Genomic DNA, 16,001 nt, shown 5'->3' with positions numbered 1-16,001 from the left:
AGTTAATTGTGCAAAGCTTCTACTTCTTTCTTCAAATCACATAAAGGAGTGGTGACAGATGTAGAGATTGCGGGAGACATATAAATTAGAAGAAGTCGAAAAAGAAGAGACGGGTGAGTGGGAGTATGGGGTTCGAGTTGTATGAGGGTGAGAGGCCGATGTACATAGAGGAGAGAGAGAGAGAGAGATTCTTTGTAGGAGATTGAAAAAAGTGACAATGGAGGCCTAGCTGTTGATCTCTTAATGTAGAAAGTTGGATTATGATATGTGCTACAATAAATACATGCCAACTGGAAGTGCAGACGTGGAGAAGATCTGGTCAAGTAGGATTTGGTCAAGTTTATTAAGTTGTTTTAATCTTTGGTCAAGATTGTTAAGCTGTTAGCAGAATAAGCTTAGGTTGTGCTGATCTTCAACCTGAGTGATAGTGGTCCTATTTTCCAGCTTAGTAGTTGTATTTTGTTCAGGACTTAAGGCTATTTAAGTAGTCAAAAGTATTGAATAAAGCAAGTTAATTTTCCAGAATCCTTATTCTTCCAACACAATTTTGTTCTCCTTCTTCTCTACCCAAATTCATTCTTATCAGTGGTATCAGAGCCATACGATCATGGACACCTGTGGCAAATCAAATGCAAAATTCCACAATGATGTCACTGAAATTTTGGCACGACATGAATCCAGCTTCGATCAGGTTCATGTTGCCTTACAAACAGTGTTGACGAAACTACAATCTCTACGAGCCAACCGAGGCTTTCAACCCAACGTTAACCCGTTTGCTTCGAGTGAAACCTCACACTCACCAACTATGGGTCGTCCCAACACCAGCAATGGTCATATTAATCATGGACTCAAGTTGTCCTTTCCAAAGTTCAATGGTGAAGACCCGAATGGCTGGATCTACAAAATCGAACAATATTTTGATTTCCAAAATATTGTACCTCCCCAACAAGTTCAACTGGCCTCCTTCCATCTAGAGGGCATCACCTTACAGTGGCACAGGTGGTTGACAAAATTTCATGGACCACTCACATGGAATGAGTTCACCAAAGCTATACTATTTCATTTTGGCCCAACATATTACAAGGACCCGTCAGAAGCTTTGACTCATCTTAAACACACCTCCACTTTGGCAGCTTATCAAGAAGCCTTCGAAAACCTCTCCCATCAAGTTGACAACCTGCCTGAAAGTTTTCTAATTGGCTATTTTATTGCAGGACTTCGAGATGACATTCGCCTCAATGTCAAAATTAAACAACCTCGAACCTTGGCAGATACCATAGGTGTGGCTCGGCTGATCGAGGAACGAAACCAATTACAACGAAAACCCAGCTAGCAATTTCGATATCAATCTGCTTTAGCAATACAGAAGGCACCATCCCACCCAACAATTGGAGTGCTCGAACCTTTCCCAACTCAGCACATGAGCAAAAGCTCAACTCCTCTACCAACAACAGCCCGTCGACTCACCAATCAAGAGGCACGAGAACGTCGGAGAAAAGATTATGCTACTATTGTGATGAGAAATTCATTCCTAGCCATCGTTGTGAACGACGACAGCTATTCATGATAGAAGAATTACCTCATTCCACCATCGATGATGCCAACGACACTTCCCCAAAACTAGAAAACCATGAAGATCTACCTGAAATTTCTTTTCATGCACTTGTAAGAGCCGACCATCCACAAACCATACGCATTTTAGATAAATTGAAAAATAAGAATGTTGTAGTGTTAATAGATGGCGGTAGCACTCACAACTTCATCGATCAGACCATAGTTTCTCAGTTCGGATTGCCAGTGAATTAGGACAAGAAATTTCAAGTTATGGTCGCAAATCGAGAAAAAATAGATTGTGTTGGGCAATGTCAGGCACTCAACCTCATCATTCGAGGGCATCCCATTACAACAGACTTTTACATTCTTCTTGTCGCAGCATACCATTGGATACTAGGTGTGCAATGGCTTGAAACTCTGGGACCCATCGAGACAGATTACAAACAGTTAAGCATGACGTTCAAAGTCAGAAAGGTTTCTCACAACTTCAAGGGTTTGAGACGTGCTGGCATGGAAGCATTATCTGACAAAGAATTCAATGCCTTAAAAGGTACCGGATTTTTTTTCAAATTATTCCTTCTATTAGCAGTACTCAACCACACACATATCCACTTGACATAGCCCATCTCGTAATTGACTTTTCTCATGTCTTTGAACAACCCACCGGCTTGCCTCCGTCATAGTCACATGACCATCAAATTTTGTTGCAATCGAACACGGAATCGGTGAGTATAAGGCTGTATCGGTACCCTTATTACCAGAAATTTGAGATAGAGAAGTTGGTGAACAAGCTTATGCAATCTGGGTTGATCAGGCCGAATAACAGCCCATTCTCTTCATCGGTTCTGTTAGTGAAGAAAGCGGACGGAGCTTGGCTGTTTTGCGTGGATTATCGAGCCCTGAACAACATTACAGTCAAAGATAAGTATCCAATTCCTGTGATCGATGAACTTCACGGAGTTAAATTCTACTCTAAATTGGATTTAAGGGCTGGATATCACCAAATTCGAGTAAAAGAGGATGATATTCCGAAAATAGCTTTTCATACACATGAAGGGCATTACGAATTTCTAGTAATGCCATTTGGCCTCACTAACGCCCCTGCCACCTTCCAGAGTTTGATGAATGATCTCTTCCGTCCCTATCTCCGAAAATTTATTTTGATTTTCTTTGATGACATTCTTGTGTATTCAAAATCATGGGAAGACCATCTGTCACATTTGCAAACTATTATACAGATTCTATTAACTAATCGTTTGTTTACAAAAGAATCGAAGTGCCGCTTCGGTGTTTTACAAGTTGAATATTTGGGTCACGTAATTTCAAAGCAAGGAGTAGCGGTTGACCCAACCAAAATACAAGTTGTTATTGAATGGCCAACACCAAAAATAGCAAAGGGGATTCATGGATTCCTCGGCCTAGCCGGCTACTATCGGAAGTTTATCTACAATTTTGGATGCATAGCAACTCCCTTGCACCAACTCTTGTCCAATGATGGGTTTAAATGGAGTGAGACTGCAAAGATGGCTTTCCAACAATTGAAAGAGGCGTTCACTTCACCACCTATTTTGTGCCTACCAAAATTTTCTCAATGCTTCGTGATCAAATGTGATGCAAGCGACATCGACATTGGTACAATCATTTCCCAACATAATTGATCGGTGGCTTATTTTAGCGAAATATTGAAGGGTTCAGCCTTGGCTTTATCCACTTATGAGAAAGAGATGTTAGCTATTGTTAAATCCATCAAAAAATGGCATCCTTATTTGCTTGGAAAACCTTTTACAGTCCGCACTGACCAGAAAAGTCTCAAGTACCTGTTAGAGTAATGGATTACTACACTGGCACAAACCCGATGGCTACCAAAGATACTTGGATACAATTATGAAATTGAGTATAAATAAGGGCCTGAAAACCAAGGTGCGGATTCCTTGTCACGTGTAGTTGAGTTTCAGTATTATCCATTTCTATACCACATGTAGATTGTTGACCGATTCTTCAACAAGAAGTCCAACATGATTCATATTATAAAGACTTGGTCAAAATAGTCCCTCACGTTTATATCACCATCTGCTTCAAAGAGATGGGGTATGGTTCAAATGAGACAAAGTATATTTGGGCCCCACCTCAACATTGATTTCAAAGATACTTGAGGACTATCATTCTTCACCAATTGGTGGGCATTTTGGATTTCATAAAACCTCTCGCATCAAACAAAGTTTATTTTGGCCTAATATGCGCTAGATAGTGAAGGATTTTTTGAGTCAATGTGATACCTGCCAAAGGTACAAAACTGACTGTATGAGGCTAGCGGGGTTACTTCAGCCACTCATAATTCCTTCTCGAATATGGACAGATGTTTCAATGGATTTTATTGAAGGGTTACCATCTTCGAATGGGTATACTGTCATCATGGTCATCGTGGATCGCTTGACAAAATATACTCACTTCGTGGCCTTGAAACATCCATTTACTGTCGTCACAATAGCAAAGGCATTTGTTGTCAACGTGATTCGCCTCCACGGCATTCCAACGTCAATTGTTAGTGACCGAGACAAGGTGTTCATCAGTTCCTTTTGGCGAACACTGTTCCAACTGCAAGGGACCAAGCTGTGTTTGAGTTCGAGTTACCACCCACAAACCGACGGACAAACTGAAGTTGTTAATTGCACCTTCGAGCAATATCTGCGATGTTTTGCAGGGAACCAACCATGAAAATGGTTAGAGTGGATTCCATGGGCTGAGTATAGCTACAATACATCCCTTCACTCCTCCACCAAGATGACGCCATTCAAGGCTATCTATGGCATCCTACTTCCAAGTCTACTGCTTATATACCAGACACTTCCTGCATCCAAGTACTAGATGAATACCTATGTGACCGCGATACCATTTTACGTGAGCTGCGTCACAACCTTATGTTAGCTCGAGAACGAATGAAATGCTAGGAAGATCAACATCGGCGTGAGGTCTCCTTTGATGTTGGAGATTATGTGTATTTAAAACTACATTCATATCGATAGAATTCTGTGTCTTCTTGAGGTTCCATGAAGCTAGCCCCACATTTTTCTAGTCCATATCAGATCTTGGAAAAAATAGGTTCGGTGGCTTATAAACTTGCTTTGCCTCCTGGCTCCCAAATTCATAATATTTTCCATGTGAGTCAATTACAGAAATATTTGGGACTACTAACGCTGGAGTTTTCCTATCTTCCTCAACTTCTACCAGTCACAAAATCTTCAACCATCCTTCCACAGTAAGAAGTTATCCTCAATCGACGTGTGATCTAAAAGGGAAAATACCGTCCCAAATATGAAATATTGGTCAAATGGGCAGGTGCACCAGTGGAAGATGCAACGTGGGAAAATAAATGGCACTTTACCAGAACATACCATGATTTCATCCTTGCGTACAAGGATTTTTAAGTGGGGGGAATGATATGTGCTACAATGAATACATGCCAACTGGAAGTGCAGACGTGGAGAAGATCTGGTCAAGTAGGATTTGGTTCAGTTTGTTAAGTTGTTTTAATCTTTGGTCAAGATTGTTAAGCTGTTAGCAGAATAAGCTTAGGTTGTGCTAATCTTCAGCCTGAGTGATAGTGGTCCTAAGCTTAGGATAGATTTTTTTTAAGGGGGTGGGGGTTAAATGTCTCAACGTATATTTATTGTTATCACGATTTTGTTAAAATAATGGTTTTGAGTTTTTCATGATTTTTTGATGTGGAATGTGAGTGTGGACCCCACGAAGGACAATTTGTAAAATTTGTAAAATAGTTGGTTTTGTCCTAAGTGTGTTCTTGAGTGCAATAGGGTCTTTAGTTGTAATTCAAGAGTCAGAAACATTTTCATCATTTTATAAAATTCTTAGATTTTGACGTAAAACTTATTAGGCTTCTAGTGTTAATCTCTAATTTTTGAGTTGATTTTTCCTATCATAGCATAGCCTCCAAGGGTATGTCGAGTATGGGGGTGTTTTGGTTATTTTTTAAAGTTTATCAAAATTTTGTGAAAGACTTCGTTTGGTCCCGATATGATTATTTCTAAGTCTCGATATCCCATTTTTCTTGCATTGCAAGGTTTCTAGGGTTGTCGAAATGGGTCTTAGTCCTAAGCGTGCGTACTTTCTAAATCAAATGAAAAATGTGGCGACGATCCTAGGAGTGCATAATCTCCATGTCGAGTGTGTCAAAAAAAAGATGATGAAGTTGTAGAAAACATTGGGAACTTTGAGGATTGGGAAGGAATTAAAGAAAAATCAGGAAAGGACTTTTACCAACTTTCAAACTTTTGAATCATTCTACGCTCATCATTAGGAAACCATAGCAACTAGGTGACGGGTGACGAGTTGTCAGATCGGGCCGATGCAAAATAAGGTATTTACAGATGCCCCTCTTTGGTAAAGGATGCAAACAAACTAGATGGAAAATTCACTTTGGTGAATGGTGTGGCATCCGAATCCCAAAACCAGTGACATTTCATTTTGCAACCTAATTCAACAACTTGTTGGGACGTCCGGATCCTTGAGTGCAAAACTCTCTTCGGACTAGAGGATGTTAGGTCCTAGAGTGTGAGCTCTCACTGACAATTAGGATGTCAAGTCTTTGAGTTTTAGGGATTCTATCTGATTGATGTAAAAGTATACGTGTGTGATAATGCAATGCTTCCGGAACTCTTTTCGATTTGAAATTTGTCTGTTGCTAGAGGTGTCCTTTTGTTCACAAAATTAAAGTGCACGTGTATAATGAAAGTAATGATATGATATTGAAGTTGGATTTGTTGAAGCTACAGTATGGTTAGACTTCAGAATAGTTGGAACCTTAGTATTGTCTAGCTTGAGATGGTTAAAATCCAAGTATGACTGGGTTTGAAATGGTTGAAGCCTTGGTATGATTGGGTTCAAAATGATTAGAGTCATGATATTGTAGGACTTTGATTAGTTGAAGCATCGATGATCGAACTCTGGATTGGAGTCTCAGTATTGTTAAACTCAGAATAGTTAGTGCATCGGTGTTGTTTGGCTTGAGGTTGTTGAAGCCACTATATTGGCGGAATCAGATAAGTTAAAGCCTCGGTATTGTTGGACTCAAGTTAATTGGAGTCTCGATGTTGTCAAACTTGAGGTGATACAATCGCGGTATTGTCAGACTTAGATTGAAGGCCTAATTTATCAACCTTGGTTCACCTAATGCCAATTCTGTTACAAGCCCATGTGTACTCGAATTTGATTAGAGATAATTACCCTTTAACCCATTCCTTAATGAATTTTCCCTTAAGAAAATCCTTCTCTTTTACTCTGTAGAGACCCCATTTTTGCATTCGACTGATTAATCAATTCGTCAACCTGATCGCAACGGTTTCCAATGATGGATGATTACTCCAATGCTTTATTTTGTTACCAGATATGTTTCAGAAATCTGAATGAGGTATCTGGAACTAACAAAACTGTAGAAACCACGCTACGCTAGGAAAATATGACCCCAGAAACATAGAAATCATCATCTTGCAGACAAAAAAAAGCTTTACGATAAAAATCACTAAAAAATGACCAAATTATCAAAATACCCCAAATCATAAAACATCCCTAGAGCCTACGTTACGCTTAAGAAAACCCATTCAAACACATAGAAAAACAAATCGAAACCAAATAAATCATTTCGTCAATTTTCACAGAATTCGATAAAATTACAAAAATGCCCCTCATAAAGTTCACGACCATTTCACACAAAAAATTTCATAAATGACACAAACCAATATTTTCATTGAATTCCTTACGAAAAATCAATTCTAAAACATCCTTGAACACCAAAAATAGACTTGAAACGCGAAAAGTCCTCTCCGAGGGCAAAACGGTAATTTTACAATTTTTATAATTAAAATTTTAGAAATTAATAAATAAAATATTAAATAATTAAAATGAAACATTAATAAAATTAATTTAAAATTTTGAACTAAAAAATCGATCAATCAGGCTCTCAGGCTAAATTGTTGAGGGTTGCCAAGATATTTATTCAAGGACACCTCCATTTGGGGGTCCAAAGAATTAAAGATATAATAGAGGGGGGTTCTCCAAAAAATTAAAGTCAATCAAGCAAGACTAAAGTCAAGATATTAAAATCAATCAAGTAAGACTAAAGTCAAAATTAAAGTCAATCAAGTAAGACCAAAGTCAAGATATTAAAGTCAATCAAGTAAGACTAAAGTCAAAATCTTAAAGTCAATCAAATAAGACCAAAAGTCAAAACCCTAATAGAGTTCTAATTAAATAATAACTCTATTTAATAGAATTCTAATTAAAATATAACTTTACCTAAAACAATTCTAATTAAAATACAACTCTACCTAAAACAATTCTAATTAAAATACAACTCTACCTAAAATAATTCTAACTAAAATATAACTTTAACTAAAAGAATTATAATAAAACACTAATTCTATCTAAAAAAATCCTTAAAAAAATCTATAAATAGGGGTCCCCACACCCTATTTTCATATCAAATAATAAACCTTAAGAGAAGTAGGTCAAAAAGCTTCCCTAGCCTCCCACAAATCCTAATTTTGAAGCCCCAACTCCTTACCTAACACCCATACTTTGATTTTAGCTTGAAAAATACTTAGAAGTCCTTCAAAAACACCCCAAAATCCATAAAAAAATTTGAAGAATCCAGATCTAAGAAAGAAATACCTTGCCTCGGAGATCAAAAATCAAATCCGGAGATAGAACGAAGCAAGGAGTACGGTACAAGGAGCGATTTTATCAGATCTGAGGGAATAAAATCTTTGCGTATCAAAGGTAAAATTTCTTTAATTTTTTTTTATCTAGGTTTTTTATTAGCAATGTAGTCTTATTTGGGATAAGTAGAGACCGGCATTGGTCGGGCGGGGTTGGTGCCTAAGACCTTCCAATCCCGTAATGTGATCCCCGGATTCAGTTTTTCTTCAATAGATTAGTTTCTTTATCCGTTTAGAGTCAGTATCCGGTTCCTAGACTGTAATAACTAGGTGACGACTCTCAAACCTCAAAGGTCAAAAGCGGATCTAGGCACCCCGCGGATCGAGGGCGCTTTCAGTGGCGACTCCACTGGGGACTTTTAAGGATCAAACGTAAAAAGTCCCAAGTATGGGAACATTGCCATTTAGACCTAAATTTTTTTTAATTTATTTTTTTAGTTTATTTGACTCGTTTATTTTTTAGGTTTGTATTATATTCTCTCGGCAAATTTTTTTTTTTTTAGCATATTATTTTGGTTCAATCAAGTATTATTTCTGTTGTTCAATTGAGGGTCGTTTAAGATGATCCAAAATAATGCGAGATTGCAAAGAGGTGGTTTTTGTTGATGGTAGAATAATGATTATCGGATCAGGTTATTTATTTAATTTTTTTTTTCTCTATTTTTTATTTTTTATCTAGATTTGTCCTTTTAAAAAAAAAGAGGTTTTGGGTGTGTGCCGATTTGTTCCTTGATGGTATACATAAGAGAAGAAAATTTTATTGACTGTTCATTAGGTACGTGTCGATTTGACCTTTGGCAGCATATTGTTTTTTTCATTGCTTCTAAAAAAAAATGTGCTGTTGTGTGTTGTTGGCAGCAACAAAAAAAAAAAATTGTGTTGGTTCTATTGGGTGTTGCTGTTGGGTGTTGTTGTTGTGTTGTTGTTGCTGTTGTGTGTTGTTGTTGCTGTTGGGTGTTGCTGTTGTATGTTGTGTGTTGCTGTTGTGCTGTTGTTGTTGTGTGTTGCTAGACAGCAACATTTACGAAAAAAATGAGTGTTGTATGTGCTGACGGCATGTTTGATGTTTTGGCAGCAATAAAAAATTGTGTGTTGGAAACCATAAAAAAAAAGAATTTCTTTTCTTTAAAATCAATTAGGTTTTTTTTATAAGTTTTTTTAAACAAAATTAAAAAAAAAGGGATTCATCACTCCAAATCACAACAACTATCATGTTATCTTCAATTTAATGTTCATTGAAGCCTCGATTTATTTCGGGTCACCCAAAATCACCCTTGATTGGACTATAAAAAGAATCTCCTTAGTTTGGACTAAAAATAATGAGCTTTTGCCAATGATTGGATCCAATTATTATTCGTTGTCCCAATTGCCTATCTAACGGTGCTATGATCTTGATAGGTTTGATGTGCGTATCTTTAATAATGTGATTGGAATTATGTTTATTTTGATTCATGTTTATGTGGTATCAATGTTGTAAAGATATGATCAGGCCCATAGGCCCATTTATTTGAAAAAGGCCCCAGGCACACCCCACCCTATTTTGCACATACCACATGCACGTTTACTGTTTTGTACGTTTGCACGTCCCAATAGCCAACGTGGCACTAGTGCGTAGCCCGGTCTCTTCTGAGATGCGACATCATTAATGAAAACCACAACTCTAGTCACGTACCTTAGGGTATATCAAACTGGGGCATTAGTACCGCCTGATCAGGTAACTCTGAAAGGTATATCGATGCACCTAGGCTGGAGCGACCTGAGCCTTTGACCTATTGTAAGCCACACAGTCACATGTCCCGATTGCCAATGTAGTACTAATACGTGGTCGGTCCCCTTGCGGGATGCCAAACCATTTATGAAAGCTACAACTCTTGACTCGTACCCATAGGTATGTAAAAGATAATCCAAGTATATCAATTGCACTTCTTGGTCAAAACCGGTGCCTAAGTGAAATCTTGCCCCGCTGTACCCTACTGTACGAGGGGGATAGACCACGTCTATTCTAGACGAGAGGTATTTAAGTGGGCCCTTGCTCAGCATCGTGCACCACCTCTCAACTAGAGATCAAACTGGCTATTTTTGGTTTCAGAGAAGTGAGTTGAAGTTTTAGATTATCACCTATACGGTATAGCAAATCAAGTCATCACGTACCATCTGATTGAGTACGCTCGAGAGGTATATAGGTGTACTTGGGCAAGGGTAGCCAGATAAAAATGCATTGCATATAGTAAGCTTAGAGTCTAGAAACCTCCCCTATAAGCCACGACTCGAACTTATTGTGGGTGTTCCCTGGTTGCTCTATTTAATCCAACCAAAAGCTAAGTAGGTGGACCGGTCCACACCGCTCCAATCAAACCCGCAATATCGATCCAACCCAATAAACTTAATTGATGAGACATACTGGTCAATATCAAGTTAAACCAATTAGGCCTATTGGTAAATGGATCTTATGGATCAGTATATAGATCGATTGAACTAATTGGCTTAAAAATATTGGATAAAATGATGCAAGTGAAATACTCAAATCCATTGGGTCGAACCGGCCCAAACTCAAATGGGAACATAGTCCCAATCACCTTGCATCAGCCAATTTAATTCTATGGACTGAATATTTCATACTTAACAAGATCAGTAAATCATTTTCATGTAATATTTCTTGATGGAAATATTTCATTGGTTAGAGATTTTGAATCTAGGGGTTAACTTAACCCATGCTATCAAAAGAAACCTTTATTTGTTAAAAGTCTACTTTAGGGTTCGTAACTAGTAATCCACCTTCGATGGGATTTTTAGGGTTATCATTGCACCCAAACTCAAGCGTTCACCTCCTAGTTGGAGTCGTAAGTCCAGTAAATTAGAACAAACGTCAGTACTAAGTCAACAAGTAAAAATGACTTCAGAATCTGAGCTCATAGAGATCCATAAGATCTTGGCAGCCTTTGCCAATGATATCAACAGTATAAGAAGCAAAGTAGAAGTGTTAGAACAGACCTCGGAATCAATGGGCAATCCCCTAGATGACCCAAAAGGAAATAAGGTAGAAGAGAAACGTCCACGTGAAGTCTTCGAACTCGATGGAGACGAAGAGTATGTTGATGAAAATCCAGTGTTAGCCAACAGAATGTCTCAACTGGAGTTAGTTCTGAAGAATATAAAGGGTATCGATGAAATTGCAGCAGGCATTGAAGCTCTAAACTGCATCTCTAGAATTCATTTGCCAGAGAAGCTTGTAATGCTAGAAATGGACAAGTTCAGTGGGGTAGGTTGTGCAAAAACGCATCTTAAGGTTTATGTTACTAACATGCGCAATATGGGGCTCAATGATGAACAGATGACATTGTTATTTCAACGAACTCTATTCGGGTCAGCTTTGCCATGGTTGATGTCTCAAGACCCAACTATAGTAGGTACATGGGAGAACATGTCAAAAGTTTTCTAGCATCAGTATAAATATAGTACCGAGATTGAGACTTCAAGAAGGGATTTGGAGGCAACTAAACAGAAAAATGGGGAGACATTCACTGACTTCATCGGTCGTTGGAGGGCCAAGGCTGCACAAATGTGGGATAGGCCTTCAGAGAAAGAACAAGTAGCTATTATCTTAAATAACCTCTTGCAAGGGTATGCCCGACATCTAGTCTCCCAATATCTTCCTACATTCAAGTCTCTATTGCAAGCTGGTAGCCAATTGGAAGATGCTTTCACTTCCAGAATCCTTTCCAATCCGTATGACAACAAGTTCAAAAAGCCTTTCACCAATTCCAAGTCTAACGCTGATTACGCCTATGTAGCCAATACGTCTACTACACCCGTCCAATCTACTATCCTGCCTAGTAACCAAGTTAACCCTAATCAACCTCGACCACGTAGGAAATTCACCAATCTTGGTATGCCTTTGAGCATTGTCTTTCAAAAACAATTAAGTAAAGGGCTCATTGCACCTCTCCAACTTTGACCTTTACCAAATCCACTCCCCACTTCTCACAATCCCAACCTATTTTGTGAGTTTCACCAAAATTCCGGTCATCTTACTGATCGTTGCGTCGTTCTTCGTCATACAGTTCAAGACCTCATTGACGTCAAAAAAGTTACTGTCCCTGCCCCTGAGCAGCCAAATGTTACTACAAACTCTCTACCCATTTACCAACCTCCTCAGACTTTGAACATGGTATCCAATACTCAACTCTCGTTTGACCCAATCCTTCTCATCCGATAAGTCAATCATAAACCTCCTAGTCCCCCTCTTACCAGAGTGACGGTCCCTAATGAAGTTTTCACCACCAAATGCAGTCTTGGCCAAGAGAGAAGAAGTAAGTTTGAAGAATGCAAATAATCTGAAGAAGAAGACTCAGTCCAATCGCTTGGAAATAGTTTCTCGAGTTCTCAGTCTGTAATTAAGCCCGTTGTGGGTAATTGTCTTTAGTTGTTTATGAGTCTTGAGTCCAGTTCTTTCTATCAATTTAGTAATCAAGTTTGTCTTTTTATTTCTTATTTTGGTTCTAGTCAAGTTAGTTTGTTGAGTCTGCAATGGTGTTAATCGCCCCATCTAAATTTAATTGAATAAAGAAAATTTTTGAATACCTTGAGCGCATTAACGAATTAACTAATAACTAGCTTCAAGGAGAAATTCCTCTAATAAGGAACCCCCTCTTGAATGAGAAAGAAAAGGTCATTGACCTCGGAACAAAAATAATTCCCAAGAAATTCAAATTGGAACTAACTTATCCCTAGAGGAGCACAAAAAGATGATGAATTTATTCAGAAAATTCAAAAGACTTGCTTACATGGTCCGATGAGGATATGTCGATTAAATTTGGAGTGTTGTTCAACATGAAATATATACCCATCCTTGAGAACACCACATATACAAACCAGAATAGACTCACATAGTCAGAGGAGAGATTACAAAATGTATCAGTGTTGGACTTTTAAAATCGATGGAATAGTTGAAGCAGTCAGTAAAAATCTCAAGACAATCATCGTGAAAATGTGTCAATCACACATCACACCGGGATTGGCCAGAGAAGTTACCATTCGCGTTATGGACATATTACACTTTAATACAGTTTTCCACTAGAGTCATTCTAGTGTATGATATGGAAGCAATCTTACCGGTTAAAAGGGAAAATCCTGTACCTTAAGGTCTTGATGGAAGTCAATTGTTAGAAACAGATTGGGTTTGTCAATGGAGAGGAGTCACTCGCATGTTTGACAAGAAAGTCAAAGTTCATCACTTATAAGTCAAGGATCTAACTATCAGACTACCAAAAAAAAATTGAGCACTCTTCCTCAATCATAGGAGGAAGTTTGAACCCAATTGGAGAGATTTAATCATTAAAGAAATATTATTTGGAAAAACTATTAGACTTCAAGATCATGATGGAATTTAATTACTAGAACCAACCAACCTTGACCAAATCAAACAGTACTACATTTTAGGAGGCCATTGTTGACCGAACCAATTTCCTGTTACCTAGTTCAAAAGTTCAATATCTCATTTCTCAGCCCTTTGCAGCCTTTTTCAAAAAATAAAGAAAAAAAAACTTTTTTATTTCTCAGCCCAATCACCTAACCCAGGGGAGGGAAAAGTTCAAACTACGTTTTGGTCTGATCCCAAAATTCTGGGGTACGTAGGCAACCTGAGAAGTTACTTCAGGCCCGACCACATCAAAATAAAAAAATAGATTCCTCGACAAAGAAAAAATCTAAATGAAAAAAATTCAAAAGAAAAAATATTGTCAAAGTGGGGAAGAAAATTCAAGGAAAAAGAAAATAATTTTAAAAAAAATGCCACACAAGGGGCATTTGGGTTTTTGAGCCTCAATATTCCTTTCTTTTTATACCCAGTCCTAAGCATACCCCTGAAAGTCCTCCTAAGTACCGTGCAAAAATTCAAGGAAGGTAGCAAAGCTTGATCAGGCAGTAACTCTCCAGAAGTGCAAAATGAAAGAAAAAGAAAAATGATGCCTACTAGGTTGAAAACCCAAAAGGGCAACTTAGGCAAAAATTAAGGTAAGCTCGCAAGGTTAAAAATCTGAAAGGACCACCTTGACAACAATCAGAGCAAATAAAAGAGAAAAAATTGTAAGCTCGCTAGATCGAAAATCTAAAAAGGTGATCTAAGCAAAAGCTAGAGCATGCTTGCTAGATTGAAAACCTGAAAAGGCAATCTAGGCAAAACTCAGAGCAACCAATAAAAGAAAATCTCCGTTGAGTTGAGAAGCTGAAAAGGCTGTCCGAGCCGAAACATCAGAAGTCCGAATGATTAAGTTTCAATACTAAGTTTGAACCAAATATAGACTCAGTGGATACAAATATCTTGTCTATGATTGATCTGAAGAGTTTCATGTCCCTAAGCGAACCGACGGGGAGAAAGAACAAATTCTATGATGAATTTCAGAAAGAAATATTTTGCTCCAATTTCTTTGAGCCTGACTCAAAATCTTCAATATAAAAAGTCAAAATTAAAAGTTAAACCTTTATTGCGCTTGTGGTAATCAAGAATTTCAAATTTTCATAACAAGGCACTTCCTTTTTCTAAAGAGTACAGTTTCCCCCCTTATACTAGGGGCATTCGTTTTCAAATTATGTTCAATTATCCCCAGTACAATATTCCCTGTCAAACTAGGGGCATTCTGGTTCTGAAACTTGGTCAATTCCAACCCCAAAGGATAAGGTTAACTCTGAATTAAAAGGTTACCCTCTTGATAGCAATTTGTTGAAAACCCCTGAGGATCAAAAGCAAGTTAAAATGTTGACCGGACCTTCATAAAATCCAACTCTTTGTTTTTTTTTTCAAAAGAAAGAATCAAATGCGGTGTTAATCCCCCGTTTGTTTTCCTCAAAAAATTAGTTAATTACTCTTTCACCCCGAGTAGGTAGAGTAGGACTCCTAAAAAATTAGTTCAATACTCTTTCACCCTGAGTAGGTAGAGTAGGACTCTCAGAAAATTAGTTCATTACTCTTTCACTCCTAGTAGGTAAGTAGAACTTCCTAGAAACTTAGTTCATTACTCTTTCACTCCGAGTAGGTAGAGTAGAACTTCCCAAGAAAATTAATTCAATACTCTTTCACCCTGAGTAGGTAGAGTAGGACTCCTAGAAAATTAGTTCATTACTCTTTCACTCCAAGTAGGTAGAGTAGAACTTCCTAGAAGCTTAGTTCATTACTTTTTCATTCCAAGTAGGTAAAGTAGAACTCATAAAAAATTAGTTCATTACTCTTTCACCCTGAGTAGGTAGAGTAGAACTTCCTAAAAAAAATTAGTGCATTTTACTTTCACTCCGAGTAGGTAGAGTAGAACTCCCAAAAAATTAGTTCATTACTCTTTCACTTCGAGTAGGTAGAGTAGAACTTCCCAAAAAAAATTAGTTCATTACTCTTTCACCCTGGGCAGGTAGAGTAGGACTCTCAAAAAGTTTAGTTCATTACTCTTTCACTCCTAGTAGGTAGAGTAGAACTTCCAAAAAAAAAAATTAGTTCAATACTCTTTCACCCTGAGTAGTAGAGTAGGACTCCTAGAAAATTAGTTCATTACTTTTTCACTCCGAGTAGGTAGAGTAGAACTTCCCAAGAAAATTAGTTCAATATTCTTTCACCCTGAGTAGTTAGAGTAGGACTCCTAGAAAATTAGTTCATTACTCTTTCACTCCGAGTAGGTAGAGTAGAACTTCCTAGAAGCTTAGTTCATTACTCTTTCACTCCGAGTAGGTAGA

The 16,001-nt window shown here is 37.9% G+C and overlaps 1 protein-coding gene across 1 annotated transcript; it reads left to right on the top strand.

Annotated features, from left to right (window-relative positions):
- The first annotated feature begins 607 nt into the window (after nt 1-607).
- On the top strand, nt 608-4,269 carry LOC147386614 (uncharacterized). The gene is made up of 4 exons (XM_086424588.1): nt 608-1,280; nt 1,934-2,104; nt 2,329-3,186; nt 3,911-4,269. The coding sequence occupies exons 1-4, from the start codon at nt 608-610 to the stop codon at nt 4,267-4,269; spliced, it is 2,061 nt and encodes a 686-aa protein (XP_086280714.1).
- The last annotated feature ends 11,732 nt before the right edge of the window (nt 4,270-16,001 follow it).

This window comes from Akebia trifoliata, chromosome 14 (genome assembly GCF_017979445.1).
Source record: "Akebia trifoliata isolate Shusen 1 chromosome 14, ASM1797944v1, whole genome shotgun sequence".
Lineage (NCBI taxonomy): Eukaryota > Viridiplantae > Streptophyta > Magnoliopsida > Ranunculales > Lardizabalaceae > Akebia > Akebia trifoliata.
Note: the sequence above shows the minus strand (reverse complement) of the source record. Positions and strands in the feature narration are given on the sequence as shown.